Raw genomic sequence first — 22,244 nt, forward strand, 5'->3', positions numbered from 1 at the left:
ACCTGTGGTTGTATTTCAAGGCCTACCTTCAAACTCAGTGCCTCTTTGCTTGACATCATGGGAAAATCACAAGAAATCAGCCAAGACCTCAGTAAAAACATTGTAGACCTCCACAAGTCTGGTTCATCCTTGGGAGCAATTTCCAAATGCCTGAAGGTACCATGTTCATCTGTACAAACAATAGTACGCAAGTATAAACCCCATGGGACCACACAGCCGTCATACCGCTCAGGAAGGAGACGCGTTCTGTCTCCTAGAGATGAACGTACTTTGGTGCGAAAAGTGCAAATCAATCCCAGAACAGCAGCAAAGGACCTTGTGAAGAGGCTGGAGGAAACGGATACAAAAGTATCTATATCCACAGTAAAACGAGTCCTATATCGACATAACCTGAAAGGCCGCTCAGCAAGGAAGAAGCCACTGCTCCAAAACCGCCATAAAAAAGCCAGACTACGGTTTGCAACTGCACATGGGCACAAAGATCATACTTTTTGGAGAAATGTCCTCTGGTCTGATGAAACAAAAATATAACTGTTTGGCCATAATGACCATCGTTATGTTTGGAGGAAAAGGGGGTAACTTGCAAGCCGAAGAACACCATCCAAACCGTGAAGCACGGGGGTGGCAGCATCATGCTGTGGGGGTGCTTTGCTATAGGAGGGACTGGTGCACTTCACAAAATAGATGGCATCATGAGGAAGGAAAATTATCTGGATATATTGAAGCAACATCTCAATACATCAGTCAGGAAGTTAAAGCTTGGTCGCAAATGGGTCTTCCAAATGGACAATGACCCCAAGCATACTTCCAAAGTTGTGGCAAAATGGCTTAAGAACAACAAAGTCAAGGTATTGGAGTGGCCATCACAAAGCCCTGACCTCAATCCTAAAGAACATTTGTGGGCAGAACTGAAAAAGCGTGTGCGAGCAAGGAGGCCTACAAACCTGACTCAGTTACACCAGCTCTGTCAGGAGGAATGGGCCAAAATTCACCCAACTTATTGTGGAAATTGTGGAAGGATACCAGAAACGTTTGACCCAAGTTAAACCATTTAAAGGCAATGCTACCAAATACTAATTGAGTGTATGTAAACTTCTGACCCACTGGAAATGTGATGAAATAAATAAAAGCTGAAATAAATCATTCTCTCTACTATTATTCTGACATTCTTAAAATAAAGTGGTGATCCTAACTAACCTAAGACAGGGAATTTTTACTAGGATTAAATGTCAGGAATTGTGAAAAACTTAGTTTAAATGTATTTGGCTAAGGTGTATGTAAACTTCCGACTTCAACTGTATATATTTATATATATATACTTACGTAAAGTGGTTATCCCACTGGTAAAGTGGTTGTCCCACTGGCTATAAGGTGAATGCACCAATTTGTAAGTCGCCCTGGATAAGAGCGTCTGCTAAATGATGTAAATGTAATAATTACATACAACAACCCACGATAACTACCTACAATACCTAACTACAATCTAAATACATAGTTTAAGCTTTACTCGACAAAGCCCAAGCTATGTATATAAGCCATATGAGCCAAGCTTACCTCCCGCCAGAGAGAGACAACCTCACCCAACGACGACAAAATAAACTAAGACCTTTTATCCTCCTGATGTAATGGAGGTGATGGAGGTGATGGAGGTCATTGGTAACTTAAAGGTATCAGCAGCAGGTTATGATGAGATTGGTGCCTCTTTGGTGAAATCAGTGTCTTCCTCAATCAATGAACCTCTAATGTATATCTTCACCAAATCTATGCAAACTGGTATTGTTCCTAAAGATTTGAAAATTGCCAAAGTTATACCCCTCTATAAATCTGGGGATCCCAGATCTTTTACAAATTATCGCCCAGTATCTGTACTACCATGTTTTTCTAAAATCCTGGAAAAATGTGTGTAAGAGAATGTTGAAACATTTAAATCAACGCTGTATTCTATATGAGCACCAATATGGTTTCAACACTGTATTCTATTTGTGCACCAATATGGTTTCAACACTGTATTCTATTTGTGCACCAATATGGTTTCAACACTGTATTCTATATGAGCACCAATATGGTTTCAACACTGTATTCTATATGAGCACCAATATGGTTTCAACACTGTATTCTATATGAGCACCATTTAAATCAACACTGTATTCTATATGAGCACCAATATGGTTTCAACACTGTATTCTATATGAGCACCAATATGGTTTCAACACTGTATTCTATATGAGCACCAATATGGTTTCAACACTGTATTCTATATGAGCACCAATATGGTTTCAACACTGTATTCTATATGAGCACCAATATTGTTTTTCGTAAAAACTACTCCACAGATATGACTCTTTTGCAACTTGTTGATAAAATCTTTACAGCCCTGAACAACAATGAATACGCTCTTGGCATCTTTTTAGATTTATCCAAAGCGTTTGACACGGTTGATCATGAAATATTACTTTCTAAATTGCATTATTACGGTTTTCATGATTATACATATAAGTGGCTATGCATTCGGAAAGTATTCAGACCCCTTGGCTTTTTCCACATTTTGTTACATCCTTATTCTAAAATGGATTAAATGGGTTTTTTCCCTCATCAATCTACACACAATACCCCATAATGACAAAGCAAAACAAGTTTTTTAGAATTGTTTGCAAATGTATTAAAATAAAAAAAACTGAAATGTACACATTTACATAAGTATTCAGACCCTTTACTCAGTACTTTGTTGAAGCACCTTTGGCAGTGATTACAGCCTCGAGTCTTCTTGGGTATGACGCTACAAGCTTGGCACACCTGTATTTGGGGAGTTTCTCCCATTCTTCTCTGCAGATCCTCTCAAATTCTGTCAGGTTGGATGGGGAGCGTCGCTGCACAGCTATTTTCAGGTCTCTCCAGAGATGTTAGATCGGGTTGAAGTCCGGGCTCTGGCTGTGCCACTCAAGGACATTCAGAGACTTTTCCCGAAGCCAATCCTGCATTGTCTGGGCTGTGTGCTTAGGGTCGTTGTCCTGTTGGAAGGTGAACCTTCGCCCCAGTCTGAGGTCCTGAGCGCTCTGGAGCAGGTTTTCATCAAGGATCTCTCTGTACTTTGCTCCGTTTATCTTTCCCTCGATCCTGACTAGTCTCCCAGTCCCTGCCGATGAAAAACATCCACACAGCATGATGCTACCACCACCATGCTTCACCGTAGGGATGGTGCCAGGTTTCCTCCAGACGTGACAATTGGCATTCAGGCCATCTTGGTTTCATCAAACCAGAGAATCTTGTTTCTCATGGTCTGAGAGTCTTTAAGTGCCTTTTGGCAAACTCCAAGCGGTCTGTCATGTGCCTTTTACTGAGGAGTGGTTTCCGTCTGGCCACTCTACCATAAAGGCCTGATTGGTGGAGTGCTGCAGAGATGGTTGTCCTTCTGGAAGGTTCTCCCATCTCCACAGAGGAACTCTGGAGCTCTGTCAGAGTGACCATCAGGTTCTTGGTCACCTCCCTGACCAAGGCCCTTCTCCCCCGATTGCTCAGTTTGGCCGGGCAGCCAGCTCTAGGAAGAGTTTAGGTGGTTCCAAACTTCTTCCATTTAAGAATGATGGAGGCCAATGTGTTCTTGGGGACCTTCAATGCTGCAGACATTTTTTGGTACCCTTCCCCAGATCTGTGCCTCGACACAAACCTGTCTCGGAGCTCTACAGACAATTTCTTTGACCTCATAGCTTGGATTTTGCTCTGACATGCACTGTCAACTGTGGGACCTTATATAAACAGATGTGTGCCTTTCCAAATCATGTCCAATCAATTGAATTGACCACAGGTGGACGCCAATCAAGTTGTAGAAACATCTCAAGGATGATCAATGGAAACAGGACGCACCTGAGCTCAATTTCGAGTCTCATAGCAAAGGGTCTGAATAGTTACAGTGGGGAAGAAAAGTATTTAGTCAGCCACCAATTGTGCAAGTTCTCCCACTTAAAAAGATGAGAGAGGCCTGCAATTTTCATCATAGGTACACGTCAACTATGACAGACAAATTGAGAATTTTTTCCAGAAAATCACATTGTAGGATTTTTAATGAATTTATTTGCAAATTATGGTGGAAAATAAGTATTTGGTCACCTACAAACAAGCAAGATTTATGTCTCTCACAGACCTGTAACAACTTCTTTAAGAGGGTCCTCTGTCCTCCACTCGTTACCTGTATTAATGGCACCTGTTTGAACTTGTTATCAGTATAAAAGACACCTGTCCACAACCTCAAACAGTCACACTCCAAACTCCACTATGGCCAAGACCAAAGAGCTGTCAAAGGACACCAGAAACAAAATTGTAGACCTGCACCAGGCTGGGAAGACTGAATCTGCAATAGGTAAGCAGCTTGGTTTGAAGAAATCAACTGTGGGAGCAATTATTAGGAAATGGAAGACATACAAGACCACTGATAATCTCCCTCGATCTGGGGCTCCACGCAAGATCTCACCCCGTGGGGTCAAAATGATCGCAAGAACGGTGAGCAAAAATCCCAGAACCACACGGGGGGGACCTACTGAATGACCTGCAGAGAGCTGGGACCAAAGTAACAAAGCCTACCATCAGTAACACACTACGCCGCCAGGGACTCAAATCCTGCAGTGCCAGACGTGTCCCCCTGCTTAAGCCAGTACATGTCCAGGCCCGTCTGAAGTTTGCTAGAGTGCATTTGGATGATCCAGAAGAGGATTGGGAGAATGTCATATGGTCAGATGAAACCAAAATATAACTTTTTGGTAAAAACTCAACTCGTCGTGTTTGGAGGACAAAGAATGCTGAGTTGCATCCAAAGAACACCATACCTACTGTGAAGCATGGGGGTGGAAACATCATGCTTTGGGGCTGTTTTTCTGCAAAGGGACCAGGATGACTGATCCGTGTAAAGGAAAGAATGAATGGGGCCATGTATATTGAGATTTTGAGTGAAAACCTCCTTCCATCAGCAAGGGCACTGAAGATGAAACGTGGCTGGGTCTTTCAGCATGACAATGATCCCAAACACACCGCCCGGGCAACGAAGGAGTGGCTTCGTAGGAAGCATTTCAAGGTCCTGGAGTGGCCTAGCCAGTCTCCAGATCTCAACCCCATAGGAAATCTTTGGAGGGAGTTGAAAGTCCGTGTTGCCCAGCGACAGCCCCAAAACATCACTGCTCTAGAGGAGATCTGCATGGAGGAATGGGCCAAAATACCAGCAACAGTGTGTGAAAACCTTGTGAAGACTTACAGAAAACGTTTGACCTGTGTCATTGCCAACAAAGGGTATATAACAAAGTATTGAGAAACTTTTGTTATTGACCAAATACTTATTTTCCACCATAATTTGCAAATAAATTCATTAAAAATCCTACAATGTGATTTTCTGGATATTTTTTTCTCATTTTGTCTGTCATAGTTGACGTGTACCTATGATGAAAATTACAGGCCTCTCTCATCTTTTTAAGTGGGAGAACTTGGACCATTGATGGCTGACTAAATACTTTTTTCCCCCACTGTATATAACACAAGACACTGCGATAACCTTCACCCTCCCCACTGCCGCACCTCTCATAGCCAATTCTCTATCAGATACAGAGGTCCCAAGAATTCTTAACATCACATTGCCAAAACATCATCATCCCTCAATAACTTCAAGCGAAGACTGGGGGTCAGCCTGATGAACCAAACTACACAGTAATCTCCTCCATATAGCCTAACTCTCACATGCATACAAATGTTGTTGTTTTTGAGTGATTACTGATAAATTAATGTATACATTTATAATTAGGAGGATTTGTTGTCTGTTTTAACAAACCTTTTTTATTTTTGTACTTATGTATTGTATTTAGTTTTTATGCGGTTTTCATATCAGCCCTTTGGCTTCCAACCACACCTGAACACCGTAAAAAAATATATTTAAAGTTTTATCTATATTGTTGTCTATCACTTGTTTTCTTTGGCGCAAATAAATAAAACAAACAAAATTAATATGTACACTACCGGTCAAAAGTTATAGAACACCTACTCATTCAAGGCTTTTTCTTTATTTGTACTATTTTCTACATTGTAGAATAACAGTGAAGACATCAACATGATGAAATAACACATATGGAATCATGTAGTAACCAAAAAAGTGTTCAACAAATCTAAATATATTTTATATTTGAGATTCTTCAAATAGCCACCCTTTGCCTTGATGACAGCTTTGCACACTCTTGGCATTCTCTCAACCAGCTTCATGAGGAATGCTTTTCCAACAGTACAGTCTTGAAGGAGTTCCCACATATGCTGAGCACTTGTTGGCTGCTTTTCCTTCACTCTGGGGTCCGACTCATCCCAAACCATCTCAATTTGGTTGAGGTCGGGGGATTGTGGAGGCCAGGTCATCTGATGCAGCACTCCATCACTCTCCTTCTTGGTAAAATAGCCCTTACACGGCCTAGGAAAAAAACAAATGATAGTCCCACTAAGCCCAAACCAGATGGGATGGTGTAATGCTGCAGAATGCTGTGGTAGCCATGCTGGCTAAGAGTGCCTTGAATTTTAAATAAAACACTGACAGTTTCACCATCAAAGCACTCCCACACCATAACACCTCCTCCTCTATGCTTTACGGTGGGAAATACACATGCAGAGATCATCCGTTCACCCACACCGCGTCTCACAAAGAACCAGAAATCTCCAATTTGGACTCCAGACCAAAGGACTAATGTCCATTGCTCGTGTTTCTTGGCCCAAGCAAGTCTCTTCTTATTATTGGTGTCCTTTAGTAGTGGTTTCTTTGCAGCAATTCGACCATGAAGGCCTGATTTACACAGTGTCCTCTGAACAGTTGATGTTGAGATGTGTCTGTTACTTGAACACTGTGAAGCATTTATTTGGGCTTCAAATTCTGAGGCTGGTAACTCTAATGAACTTATCCTCTGCAGCAGAGGTAACTCTGGGTCTTCCTTTCCTGTGGCAGTCCTCATGAGAGCCAGTTTAATCATAGCGCTTGATGGTTTTTGCGACTGCAGTTGAAGAAACGTTCAAAGTTCTTGAAATTTTCCATATTGACTGACCTTCATGTCTTAACGTAATGATGGACTGTCGTTTCTCTTTGCTTATTTGAGCTGTTCTTGCCATAATATGGACTTGGTCTTTTACCATATAGGGCTATCTTCTGTATACCCCCCCATACCTTGTCACAACACAACTGATTGGCTCAAACACATTAAGAAGGAAATAAATTCCACATATTAACTTTTAAGAAGGCACACCTGTTAATTGAAATGCATTCCAGGTGACTACCTCATGAAGCTGGTTGAGAGAATGCCAAGAGTGTGCAAAGCTGTCATCAAGGCAAAGGGTGGCTACTTTGAAGAATCTCAAATATAAAATATATTTTGATTTGTTTAACACTTTTTTGGTTACTACATGATTCCATATGTGTTATTTCATAGTTTTGATGTCTTCACTATTATTCTACAATGGAGAAAATAGTACAAATAAAGAAAAACCCTTGAATGAGTAGGTGTGTCCAAACTTTTGACCGGTAGTGTACGTATTAATTTGGTTTGTTTATTTGCGCCAAAGAAAACAAGTGATAGACAACAATACAGATTCTAAAACTTTTGACCGGTAGTGTAGTTACGTGTCATTTGCGGCGTGCATGATCATGAGCAAAGTCATTGTAGCCTATCATTTCACTTCCCCTGTGAGAACCATCAGCACGAGCTGACTTGGCTTTGCTGTACCCCAGCCTGCCAGCAGCCTAACAAAGGCTGCACCGTGTCCATTACAATGTTATTCTTTTAAACTATTTCAATGGCGGATTTGTGGCCACAATTTATGGAAGATGCCAAAAGTTTGGCGATAACAATAGATGGTGAAGTCAGAGATAAGCCAGTGGTTTCCATCTGTGGTGAAGTCAGAGATAAGCCAGTGGTTTCCATCTGTGGTGAAGTCAGAGATAAGGCAGTGGTTTCCATCTGTGGTGAAGTCAGAGATAAGCCAGTGGTTTCCATCTGTGGTGAAGTCAGAGATAAGCCAGTGGTTTCCATCTGTGGTGAAGTCAGAGATAAGGCAGTGGTTTCCATCTGTGGTGAAGTCAGAGATAAGGCAGTGGTTTCCATCTGTGGTGAAGTCAGAGATAAGCCAGTGGTTTCCATCTGTGGTGAAGTCAGAGATAAGCCAGTGGTTTCCATCTGTGGTGAGGTTTTCCCTAAATCAATGCTTATGACAAATCCAGCTCCAGAACCAGTCATAGAGCCACTACTGTGTAGTAAAAAACAAAACAGCAACAGCAGATAACATTAGCTAGCTGGAGAAGGTTAGCATGCTAGCTAACTATACTGATAGCTGTCATGGACCTATTTGTTCATTACGTTTATAAACTGCACTTGGAAATACCCACACCTAATTCGTAGCCTTTGTCATTCTTCAGAGGTGGAACCTAAATGTGCATTATCTCTCTAGGACAGGAAATTACGTTGAAATAGGAGCAGCAGCCTCTAGGACAGGAAATTACGTTGAAATAGGAGCAGCAGCTTTGCTGCTTGAACCCCTAATAATAAGCTGTTTTGTCTAGCTTGATGTTATACCGTTTCATTTATCTCTGATTGTATAATCAACTCTTCAGTGAAAGATAATTATACTCTGTTTTGAATAATGACTCTATGTGTCTTCATGTCTCTCTTCCTCCAGACTCTGATGAGTCTCCGGGCGCCAGGGAGCAGACGGTGGTCGTCTATGGCAACCCTGTCCTCTGTAGTGAGGACCTGTTCAGCCATCTGAACACCAAGAAGGACTCCGGCTGCCAGACTGAAGACTTCCTTGTCAGTGCTCCGTCCCGCCGCAGGCTCCGGTCACAGCGGGGTCAGCACAGGGTCAGCTCCATCCCCACGTCCCTGTCCGTCTCCACGGGGAACATCTCCTCTCTCCCGTTACCAGACGCCTCGGAGCGCGATGCCATGTTCTCCTCCTCGCTGGGTGTGCGTCTCCGGTTCCGCAGCCTGCCGATGGAGGAGGGGAGACTGATGGACGAGGAAGATGATGAGGAGGAAGAGGAGCTGTCTCCCTACAAGACTGAGGACTTCCTGTCCGGGCCGGGGGAGCTGAAGGAGGAGGGGGAGGAGAGTACCGATGACCAGGCCCAGCCGGACCACCCTCTGGCCAGCCTGAAGTACCAGCAGCACCCTGGCAGCCCCTGGATGGAGAGGGGCCGCTCCCGCCTCCCCCGGAAGGTTGACATGGGGAGCTGTGAGATGTCCTCCAGCTCAGACACCTTCTCCAGTCCGCTCCACTCTACCTCCACCAGGGGAGTTCTGGGGTGTCAGATGGACCATAAAGACGACCACCAGTCTTCTAGTGGGAACTGGAGCGGCAGCAGCTCAACATGCCCCTCCCACACCTCTGAGATCCTCCCTCAAGCCATCTCCCCCCCGTTCACTGGCTTCTCTCACTGTGACTCGGAGCAGTCTCTCAACACCGCCCCAAACGCCAAGGTTGACCCCGCCACCTTCTTCATCCTGGACCCGTACCAGGCAGACCGGCTGCTGGACGGCGCGGGGGTCAGCACGGCTAGCGACGGGGAGTGGAGTTACTCACACCCTGACCACCCCAGCCCCAGGCCCCATGACCTCAGCCCTGAGCGCTCCAGAGAGGGGGAGGGGAGTCTGGGCTGCCCAAGCTTTACCAGCATGGCTACCTGTGAGAGCTTCACTACAGACAAGCCTCCTTCTGAGAAGGCTGACACTGTATCATACTACTCCATAGACACTGAGGGTTACTACACCTCCATGCACTTTGACTGTGGTCTGAAAGGGAGCAAGAGCTTCATGTATAACTACTCTGCCTCTGACTGTGGCCAGGAGCACATGACTCTGGGGAGACGCTGTCTGACGTTGAGGAAACCCAAGGCCAAGCCCTCTGCCCCCAGGCGCAGCTCCTCACTAAGGAAGATCAGTGGGGGGGGGAACGCTCCTGACGACAGCGAACCAAAGACCCCCAGCGGGCAGCAGAGAGAGATGTCCTCCAGAGAGAGGAGACAACAGCTGGACCTGGAGGGCTCCCTGGGCCGCCCTGACCCTGCTCTGAGAGGGGAGGGGGGCCTGGGGGGGTTTGGGTTAGAGCAGGAACCTCTGGACCGTCTAGAGGTCTGGCTGGGGGAGGGTAGACAGGAGATGCCTGGCTCCGGCCTGTTTGGTTACTCTGACACACACTCCTTTAAGGATGAGGGAGTTGTCCAGTCAGACTATTCAGATCTCTGGCTCATGAATGACTTGAAGTCCAACACCGACCCCTACCGCTCCCTGTCCAACTCATCCACTGCTACCGGTGCTACTGTTATAGAATGCAGGAGAGTTCAGGAGAGTTCAGAGCCCCAGGCCTCCCAGTCAGGCTCCAGAGCCACCACACCCTCCCTGCACTCAGTAGAAGACTTCAAGATGTCCTCCCTGCCCTCAGTAGAAGACTTCAAGATGTCCTCCCTGCCCTCAGTAGAAGGGGACTTCAAGATGTCCTCCCTGCCCTCAGTAGAAGGGGACTTCAGAATCTCCTCCCTGCCCTCAGTAGAAGGGGACTTCAGAATCTCCTCACTGCCCTCAGTAGAAGGGGACTTCAGGATGTCCTCTCCAGAGAGGCTGACCGGCTTAGTGTCACCCACTAGTGGCTACTCAGAAACCCCCACCTCCTACTTCCCCTCAGCCTTCTTCCCCGAACCCCTGTCACCCATCAATCAGAAAAGGAAGCCTACGATTCCAGAGAGGAAGTCATCTCTGTCCGTCACCTCCACCAGAGATCCGGAGCTGCCAATCATCCCCCCCAGCCACCTGGACCTCAGTGCCCTTAACAGCCCTAACCCTACCAACCCTACCCCTACCAACCCTAACCCTACCAACCCTAACCCAACCCCTACCAACCCTAACCCTACCAACCCTAACCCTACCAACCCTAACCCAACCGCTACCAACCCTAACCCTACCCCTACTAACCCTAACCCTACCCCTACCAACCCTAACCCTACCAACCCTAACCCTACCAACCCTAACCCAACCCCTACCAACCCTAACCCAACCCCTACCAACCCTAACCCTAACCCTACCAACCCTAACCCTACCCCTACCAACCCTAACCCTACCAACCCTAACCCTACCCCTACCAGCCCTAACCCTACCAACCCTAACCCTACCAGGCCTCCTCCAGTCTCTGCCAACCCTAACCCTAACCCTACCAACCAAAACCCTAACCCTACCAACCCTAACCCTAACCCTACTAACCTTAACCCTACCAACCTTAACAATAACCATAAGGCCCCAGGTCACAGGAAGCAGCTCTATCTCCTGCAGAAGAACAAGCAGAAGTCATCAGCGTCGGCCAGGACAGCAACAGAGACTACCAGCAGTATTCCCATGGCCATCACCCCCACCGTGCTGCGCTCAGTCCAGCTGAGGTCTGTGGGGAAACAGGGAGGGAGCCCTGACCGGCCCGGCCCAGAAATTGCCATCAGACCCAAGTGTACCACTGTGAACATCATCAGCCCCTCCTCCAACAGCTGGTCCACTGAGGCCAGGAAGCCTCAAGCCTACAACTCCCAGGTTCCCCCCTCTCAACAGTACTGTGAGTCACTGTTCACCCCCAGTGATAGCCCTGTCGCTAGGGAACCAGCAGGTCACAGTAGTGTGAGGTACAGACAGGACAGACACCCTGCTGAACCCCAGTGGAGTCCCACCGCCTTCAGAGTCTCATCAGACCACACACTACCAGACCAGGAGACACTGGCAGACCAGGAGACACTACCAGACCAGGAGACACTACCAGACCAGGAGACACTGGCAGACCAGGAGACACTACCAGACCAGGAGACACTACCAGACCAGGAGACACTACCAGACCAGGAGACACTGGCAGACCAGGAGACACTACCAGACCAGGAGACACTACCAGACCAGGAGACACTACCAGACCAGGTGACACTACCAGACCAGGAGACACTGGCAGACCAGGAGACACTACCAGACCAGGAGACACTACCAGACCAGGAGACACTACCAGACCAGGAGACACTACCAGACCAGGAGACACTACCAGACCAGGAGACACTGGCAGACCAGGAGACACTGGCAGACCAGGAGACACTACCAGACCAGGAGACACTACCAGACCAGGTGACACTATCAGACCAGGTGACACTATCAGACCAGGAGACACTGGCAGACCAGGAGACACTACCAGACCAGGAGACACTACCAGACCAGGATACACTACCAGACGAGGAGACACTACCAGACCAGGAGACACTACCAGACCAGGAGACACTATCAGACCAGGAGACATTGGCAGACCAGGAGACACTACCAGACCAGGAGACACTACCAGACCAGGAGACACTACCAGACCAGGAGACACTACCAGACCAGGAGACACTATCAGACCAGGAAATATTGGCAGACCAGGAGACTCTACCAGACCAGGAGACACTATCAGACCAGGAGACACTATCAGACCAGGAGACACTACCAGACCAGGAAATACTGGCAGACCAGGAGACACTATCAGACCAGGAAACACTATCAGACCAGGTGACACTACCAGACCAGGAGACACTATCAGACCAGGAGACACTGGCAGACCAGGAGACACTATCAGACCAGGAAATACTGGCAGACCAGGAGACACTATCAGACCAGGAGACACTATCAGACCAGGTGACACTACCAGACCAGGAGACACTATCAGACCAGGAGACACTGGCAGACCAGGAGGCACTGGCAAACCAGGAGACACTACCAGACCAGGAAATACTGGCAGACCAGGTGACACTATCAGACCAGGTGACACTATCAGACCAGGTGACACTATCAGACCAGGAGACACTATCAGACCAGGAGACATTGGCAGACCAGGAGACACTACCAGACCAGGAGACACTATCAGACCAGGAGACACTGGCAGACCAGGAGACACTACCAGACCAGGTGATACTACCAGACCAGGAGACACTATCAGACCAGGAGACATTGGCAGACCAGGAGACACTACCAGACCAGGAGACACTACCAGACCAGGAGACACTGGCAGACCAGGAGACACTACCAGACCAGGTGATACTACCAGACCAGGAGACACTATCAGACCAGGAGACATTGGCAGACCAGGAGACATTGGCAGACCAGGAGACACTACCAGACCAGGAGACACTATCAGACCAGGAGACATTGGCAGACCAGGAGACACTACCAGACCAGGAGACACTACCAGACCAGGAGACACTACCAGACCAGGAAATACTGGCAGACCAGGAGACACTACCAGACCAGGAGACACTACCAGACCAGGAGACACTACCAGACCAGGAGACACTATCAGACCAGGAAACACTATCAGACCAGGAAATACTAGCAGACCAGGAGACACTACCAGACCAGGAGACACTACCAGACCAGGAGACACTACCAGACCAGGAGACACTGGCAGACCAGGAGACACTACCAGTCCAGGTGATACTACCAGTCCAGGAGACACTACCAGACCAGGAGACACTACCAGACCAGGAGACACTACCAGACCAGGAGACACTACCAGACACAGACACCACCCCAGAGACAGACACCACCCCAGACACAGAGACCACCCCAGACACAGAGACCACCCCAGACACAGAGACCACCCCAGACACAGAGACCGCCCCAGACACAGAGACCGCCCCAGACACAGAGACCGCCCCAGACACAGAGACCACCCCAGACACAGACACCACCCCAGAGACAGACACCACCCCAGAGACAGACACCACCCCAGAGACAGAGACCACCCCAGACACAGAGACCACCCCAGACACAGAGACCACCCCAGACACAGAGCAAGGATACTGCAGTAAAGGTGAGGTATCAGACATTCAACTGTTGCTGTCAATGACTAGAAATGTGAAATAGCCCACATCAGGTGTCTTGTTTTAACATACTTGTCTTGTTTTAACATAGCCCACATCAGGTGTCTTGTTTTAACATACTTGTCTTGTTTTAACATACTTGTCTTGTTTTAACATACTTGTCTTGTTTTAACATACTTGTCTTGTTTTAACATAGCCTACATAAGTTGTCTGTTTTCCAGAGTCCAGCCCCAGTGACAACTCTAGTGAGGAGACCAAGGCTGAAGATGATGTCTTCCTGTCGCCCACCAAGGCACGTACTACAGAGGACCTGTTTGCCATTATACACAGGTGGGTTTCTGGTGGTAGTTTGATTCATCACTAAGATAATAATCTTGTTTTGACATGCCAGAAACACAAGTCCACTAACTTTTACAAATGTAACCCTGTAATCTATAACCCTAACTACTGTTCTGTTATCTATAACCCTAACTACTGTTCTGTTATCTATAACCCTAACTACTGTTCTGTTATCTATAACCCTAACTACTGTTCTGTTATCTATAACCCTAACTACTGTTCTGTTATCTATAACCCTAACTACTGTTCTGTTATCTATAACCCTAACTACTGTTCTGTTATCTATAACCCTAACTACTGTTCTGTTATCTATAACCCTAACTACTGTTCTGTTATCTATAACCCTAACTACTGTTCTGTTATCTATAACCCTAACTACTGTTCTGTTATCTATAACCCTAACTACTGTTCTGTTATCTATAACCCTAACTACTGTTCTGTTATCTATAACCCTAACTACTGTTCTGTTATCTATAACCCTAACTACTGTTCTGTTATCTATAACCCTAACTACTGTTCTGTTATCTATAACCCTAACTACTGTTCTGTTATCTATAACCCTAACTACTGTTCTGTTATCTATAACCCTAACTACTGTTCTGTTATCTATAACCCTAACTACTGTTCTGTTATCTATAACCCTAACTACTGTTCTGTTATCTATAACCCTAACTACTGTTCTGTTATCTATAACCCTAACTACTGTTCTGTTACACCCAGTCCTAACTACTGTTCTGTTACACCCAGTCCTAACTACTGTTCTGTTATCTATAACCCTAACTACTGTTCTGTTATCTATAACCCTAACTACTGTTCTGTTATCTATAACCCTAACTACTGTTCTGTTATCTATAACCCTAACTACTGTTCTGTTATCTATAACCCTAACTACTGTTCTGTTATCTATAACCCTAACTACTGTTCTGTTATCTATAACCCTAACTACTGTTCTGTTATCTATAACCCTAACTACTGTTCTGTTATCTATAACCCTAACTACTGTTCTGTTATCTATAACCCTAAGTACTGTTCTGTTACACCCAGTCCTAACTACTGTTCTGTTATCTATAACCCTAACTACTGTTCTGTTATCTATAACCCTAACTACTGTTCTGTTATCTATAACCCTAACTACTGTTCTGTTATCTATAACCCTAACTACTGTTCTGTTATCTATAACCCTAACTACTGTTCTGTTATCTATAACCCTAACTACTGTTCTGGTATCTATAACCCTAACTACTGTTCTGTTATCTATAACCCTAACTACTGTTCTGGTATCTATAACCCTAACTACTGTTCTGTTATCTATAACCCTAACTACTGTTCTGTTATCTATAACCCTAACTACTGTTCTGTTATCTATAACCCTAACTACTGTTCTGTTATCTATAACCCTAACTACTGTTCTGTTATCTATAACCCTAACTACTGTTCTGTTATCTATAACCCTAACTACTGTTCTGTTATCTATAACCCTAACCACTGTTCTGTTATCTATAACCCTAACTACTGTTCTGTTATCTATAACCCTAACCACTGTTCTGTTATCTATAACCCTAACTACTGTTCTGTTATCTATAACCCTAACTACTGTTCTGTTATCTATAACCCTAACTACTGTTCTGTTATCTATAACCCTAACTACTGTTGTGTTATCTATAACCCTAACCACTGTTCTGTTATCTATAACCCTAACCACTGTTCTGTTATCTATAACCCTAACTACTGTTCTGTTATCTATATCCCTAACTACTGTTCTGTTATCTATATCCCTAACTACTGTTCTGTTATCTATAACCCTAACTACTGTTCTGTTATCTATAACCCTAACTACTGTTCTGTTATCTATAACCCTAACTACTGTTCTGTTATCTATAACCCTAACTACTGTTCTGTTATCTATAACCCTAACTACTGTTCTGGTATCTATAACCCTAACTACTGTTCTGTTATCTATAACCCTAACTACTGTTCTGTTATCTATAACCCTAACTACTGTTCTGTTATCTATAACCCTAACTACTGTTCTGTTATCTATAACCCTAACTACTGTTCTGTTATCTATAACCCTAACTACTGTTCTGTTATCTATAAACCCTAACTACTGTTCTGTTATCTATAACCCTAACTACTGTTCTGTTATCTATAACCCTAACTACTGTTCTGTTATCTATAACCCTAACTACTGTTCTGTTATCTATAACCCTAACTACTGTTCTGTTATCTATAACCCTAACTACTGTTCTGTTATCTATAACCCTAACTACTGTTCTGTTATCTATAACCCTAACTACTGTTCTGTTATCTATAACCCTAACTACTGTTCTGTTATCTATAACCCTAACTACTGTTCTGTTATCTATAACCCTAACTACTGTTCTGTTATCTATAACCCTAACTACTGTTCTGTTATCTATAACCCTAACTACTGTTCTGTTATCTATAACCCTAACTACTGTTCTGTTATCTATATCCCTAACTACTGTTCTGTTATCTATAACCCTAACTACTGTTCTGTTATCTATAACCCTAACTACTGTTCTGTTATCTATAACCCTAACTACTGTTCTGTTATCTATAACCCTAACTACTGTTCTGTTATCTATAACCCTAACTACTGTTCTGTTATCTATAACCCTAACTACTGTTCTGTTATCTATAACCCTAACCACTGTTCTGTTATCTATAACCCTAACCACTGTTCTGTTATCTATAACCCTAACCACTGTTCTGTTATCTATAAACCTAACTACTGTTCTGTTATCTATAACCCTAACTACTGTTCTGTTATCTATAACCCTAACTACTGTTCTGTTATCTATAACCCTAACTACTGTTCTGTTATCTATAACCCTAACTACTGTTCTGTTATCTATATCCCTAACTACTGTTCTGTTATCTATAACCCTAACTACTGTTCTGTTATCTATAACCCTAACTACTGTTCTGTTATCTATAACCCTAACTACTGTTCTGTTATCTATAACCCTAACTACTGTTCTGTTATCTATAACCCTAACTACTGTTCTGTTATCTATAACCCTAACTACTGTTCTGTTATCTATAACCCTAACTACTGTTCTGTTATCTATAACCCTAACTACTGTTCTGTTATCTATAACCCTAACTACTGTTCTGTTATCTATAACCCTAACTACTGTTCTGTTATCTATAACCCTAACTACTGTTCTGTTATCTATAACCCTAACTACTGTTCTGTTATCTATAACCCTAACTACTGTTCTGTTATCTATAACCCTAACTACTGTTCTGTTATCTATAACCCTAACTACTGTTCTGTTATCTATAACCCTAACTACTGTTCTGTTATCTATAACCCTAACTACTGTTCTGTTATCTATAACCCTAACTACTGTTCTGTTATCTATAACCCTAACTACTGTTCTGTTATCTATAACCCTAACTACTGTTCTGATATCTATAATCCTAACTACTGTTCTGTTATCTATAACCCTAACCACTGTTCTGTCATCTATAACCCTAACTACTGTTCTGCTATCTATAACCCTAACTACTGTTCTGTTATCTATAACCCTAACTACTGTTCTGTTATCTATAACCCTAACTACTGTTCTGTTATCTATAACCCTAACTACTGTTCTGTTATCTATAACCCTAACTACTGTTCTGTTATCTATAACCCTAACTACTGTTCTGTTATCTATAACCCTAACTACTGTTCTGTTATCTATAACCCTAACCACTGTTCTGTTATCTATAACCCTAACCACTGTTCTGTTATCTATAACCCTAACTACTGTTCTGTTATCTATAACCCTAACTACTGTTCTGTTATCTATAACCCTAACTACTGTTCTGTTATCTATAACCCTAACTACTGTTCTGTTATCTATAACCCTAACTACTGTTCTGTTATCTATAACCCTAACTACTGTTCTGTTATCTATAACCCTAACCACTGTTCTGTTATCTATAACCCTAACTACTGTTCTGTTATCTATAACCCTAACTACTGTTCTGTTATCTATAACCCTAACTACTGTTCTGTTATCTATAACCCTAACTACTGTTCTGTTATCTATAACCCTAACTACTGTTCTGTTATCTATAACCCTAACTACTGTTCTGTTATCTATAACCCTAACTACTGTTCTGTTATCTATAACCCTAACCACTGTTCTGTTATCTATAACCCTAACCACTGTTCTGTTATCTATAACCCTAACCACTGTTCTGTTATCTATAACCCTAACCACTGTTCTGTTATCTATAACCCTAACTACTGTTCTGTTATCTATAACCCTAACTACTGTTCTGTTATCTATAACCCTAACTACTGTTCTGTTATCTATAACCCTAACTACTGTTCTGTTATCTATAACCCTAACCACTGTTCTGTTATCTATAACCCTAACTACTGTTCTGTTATCTATAACCCTAACTACTGTTCTGTTATCTATAACCCTAACTACTGTTCTGTTATCTATAACCCTAACTACTGTTCTGTTATCTATAACCCTAACTACTGTTCTGTTATCTATAACCCTAACTACTGTTCTGTTATCTATAACCCTAACTACTGTTCTGTTATCTATATCCCTAACTACTGTTCTGTTATCTATAACCCTAACTACTGTTCTGTTATCTATAACCCTAACTACTGTTCTGTTATCTATAACCCTAACTACTGTTCTGTTATCTATAACCCTAACTACTGTTGTGATATCTATAACCCTAACCACTGTTCTGTTATCTATAACCCTAACTAATGTTCTGTTATCTATAACCCTAACTACTGTTCTGTTATCTATAACCCTAACTACTGTTCTGTTATCTATAACCCTAACTACTGTTCTGTTATCTATAACCCTAACTACTGTTCTGTTATCTATAACCCTAACTGCTGTTCTGTTATCTATAACCCTAACTACTGTTCTGTTATCTATAACCCTAACTACTGTTCTGTTATCTATAACCCTAACTACTGTTCTGTTATCTATAACCCTAACTACTGTTCTGTTATCTATAGCCCTAACTACTGTTCTGTTAACTATAACCCTAACTACTGTTCTGTTATCTATAACCCTAACTACTGTTCTGTTATCTATAACCCTAACTACTGTTCTGTTATCTATAACCCTAACTACTGTTCTGTTATCTATAACCCTAACTACTGTTCTGTTATCTATAACCCTAACTACTGTTCTGTTATCTATAACCCTAACTACTGTTCTGTTATCTATAACCCTAACTACTGTTCTGTTATCTATAACCCTAACTACTGTTCTGTTATCTATAACCCTAACTACTGTTCTGTTATCTATAACCTTAACTAATGTTATGTTATCTATAACCCTAACTACTGTTCTGTTATCTATAACCCTAACTACTGTTCTGTTATCTATAACCCTAACTACTGTTCTGTTATCTATAACCCTAACTACTGTTCTGTTATCTATAACCCTAACTACTGTTCTGTTATCTATAACCCTAACTACTGTTCTGTTATCTATAACCCTAACTACTGTTCTGTTATCTATAACCCTAACTACTGTTCTGTTATCTATAACCCTAACTACTGTTCTGTTATCTATAACCCTAACTACTGTTCTGTTATCTATATCCCTAACTACTGTTCTGTTATCTATAACCCTAACTACTGTTCTGTTATCTATAACCCTAACTACTGTTCTGTTATCTATAACCCTAACCACTGTTCTGTTATCTATAACCCTAACTACTGTTCTGTTATCTATAACCCTAACTACTGTTCTGTTATCTATAACCCTAACTACTGTTCTGTTATCTATAACCCTAACTACTGTTCTGTTATCTATAACCCTAACTACTGTTCTGATATCTATAACCCTAACTACTGTTCTGTTATCTATAACCCTAACTACTGTTCTGTTATCTATAACCCTAACTACTGTTCTGTTATCTATAACCCTAACTACTGTTCTGTTATCTATAACCCTAACTACTGTTCTGTTATCTATAACCCTAACTACTGTTATGTTATCTATAACCCTAACTACTGTTCTGTTATCTATAACCCTAACTACTGTTCTGTTATCTATAACCCTAACTACTGTTCTGTTATCTATAACCCTAACTACTGTTCTGTTATCTATAACCCTAACTACTGTTCTGTTATCTATAACCCTAACCACTGTTCCATTGTCCTCCATAGATCCAAGAGGAAAGTTCTGGGCAGGAAGGACTCTGGAGAGTTGAGTGCCCGGAGCCATCTGTGTGCTGCGTCTGGGAGCACGCCACCTGGCAATCCTTTGACCTCTCCCGTGACCTCTCCTAGCACCCCACTGACCCCCATCACCCCCACTGGCCCCCAGAAGGCCTCGGGACCCATCTACCGCAGCCTGAAGAAGTCCTCCACCTCCAACGAGGAGTTCAAACTACTGCTCCTGAAGAAAGGCAGCCGGTCAGACTCCAGCTACCGCATGTCGGCCACAGAGATCCTGAAGAGCCCCATCGGCCACAAGTCCCCTGGAGACCACCTGCCCACGCTGGAGGAGCCCCTCTCCCCCCCACCATGCGCAGAGCAGCTCCCCAGCCCCTTCACAGAGGACTTGTCTCCTAAAGGCCTGTCCCCTGCAGCCTCCTTCAGACAGAGCCGCTCACGCATCCCTCCACCAGCCACCAGCAGCCACTACAGCATCCGCAGCAGACACCACCCTGCCCCCATGCAGGCCATCTCAGAGGGCGAGACGGAGAACTCAGATAGGAACCCCTCCTCACAGGGCTCCTCCTAACAGACAGCACCTAACACTACCAGACAATTAACACAGACAGAGGTACAGATTAAGGTTTTAGATTAGGGTAGATAATAGACAGAGCAACTGGACCACAATGACTTATGACATTTGAACTGTGGTAAACTGTTTGTAATACAGTATGTATTAGTAGGGTTTTGACCTTTTTGTAAGAATACAGACACTAATGAAACAGAAATGTGAATGAAACAACCTTTTATATTATCCTGTAGCTACAAACACAACATTTACTTGTGTAATGATTTCCTCATGAAATAAACACTTTTTTTTATTGAAGACTTAGAAAAGGAATGAGGAATATGTACTGTGTTATATATATATATTTTTTGTAATTTAGCAGACGCTTTTATCCAGAGCGACATACAGGAGCAATTAGGGTTAAGTGCCTTGCTCAAGGGCACATTGACAGATTTTTCACCTAGTCTGCTCGGGGATTAGAACCAGCGACCTTTCGGTTACTGGCACAACGCTCTTACCCACTGAGCTACCTGCGCCCCAAGGCAACCTTGTGTTGTAGCGCCACAGAATGTATGTTCCATTGTTAAACTGACAGGACTATGAACTGATAAAACACACCTACTGGACTGTGTTCAGGGCCTAGAGGCAGGTGTCCAGTCAGTGGATTAAGAAGGGAAAGCAGTTGTAATACTGTATCTTCTACAACAGGCACATTGGGACAATCTTAACGGGAGTCTTCTCTTCCTAATAACTGTAGGTTATTATTCAACACATCCTTTGCACTCAATCTTAATTACTCAATAATACGATATTTGGAAAATGCCAAGTATAGAGAATATATTTATTTATACAACGGGTTGGTCTAATCCTGAATGCTGATTGGTTTAAACCGCATTCCAGCCGTTGTCTATTCCACAAGTTACCACCGGCTAAATCTATGATGTTAAAATGCCTATTTACTCTGTTCCATCTGGCTGCCCAATCCACTGTCTCATCAGCCCAGCCAGGCAATTTATAAACTTGATCTCCACTATAAAAAGCATCTAGACATTATCTCACATTTCTTTTGAACTAACATTTCATTTTTAACAGAGGAGATTTGTATAAACCTTGCTGTCTGTCTCTCCGACATTTGCAACATTGTTTCAATATTCAAATTCCACCTCCAGCTGTCCCATAGTAATGAATGTGTCGGGACGAGACCGACAGGCAGGCAGCTTTTCTCAGCCAGTCGAAATCATGAATCAGCATCATTTTTATGGATATATACAAAGAACTATCAATAGAAAACAGGTCAAACGAAACGA

General features: G+C 43.4%; 1 protein-coding gene across 1 annotated transcript in view; it reads left to right on the plus strand.

Annotated features, from left to right (window-relative positions):
- LOC121533038 (Nance-Horan syndrome protein-like) overlaps positions 1-21,282 on the plus strand; it is an 87,335-nt gene extending 66,053 nt beyond the window's left edge. The window contains exons 7-11 of the mRNA XM_045213232.1: positions 8,677-10,889; positions 11,319-13,469; positions 13,689-13,851; positions 14,083-14,191; positions 20,379-21,282. Of these exons, the coding sequence (XP_045069167.1) occupies positions 8,677-10,889; positions 11,319-13,469; positions 13,689-13,851; positions 14,083-14,191; positions 20,379-20,958 (5,216 nt within the window). The 3' untranslated portion in view covers positions 20,959-21,282. The remainder of the gene's footprint in view (positions 1-8,676; positions 10,890-11,318; positions 13,470-13,688; positions 13,852-14,082; positions 14,192-20,378) is intronic.
- The last annotated feature ends 962 nt before the right edge of the window (positions 21,283-22,244 follow it).

The sequence above is a fragment of the Coregonus clupeaformis genome, unplaced genomic scaffold (genome assembly GCF_020615455.1).
Source record: "Coregonus clupeaformis isolate EN_2021a unplaced genomic scaffold, ASM2061545v1 scaf0092, whole genome shotgun sequence".
Lineage (NCBI taxonomy): Eukaryota > Metazoa > Chordata > Actinopteri > Salmoniformes > Salmonidae > Coregonus > Coregonus clupeaformis.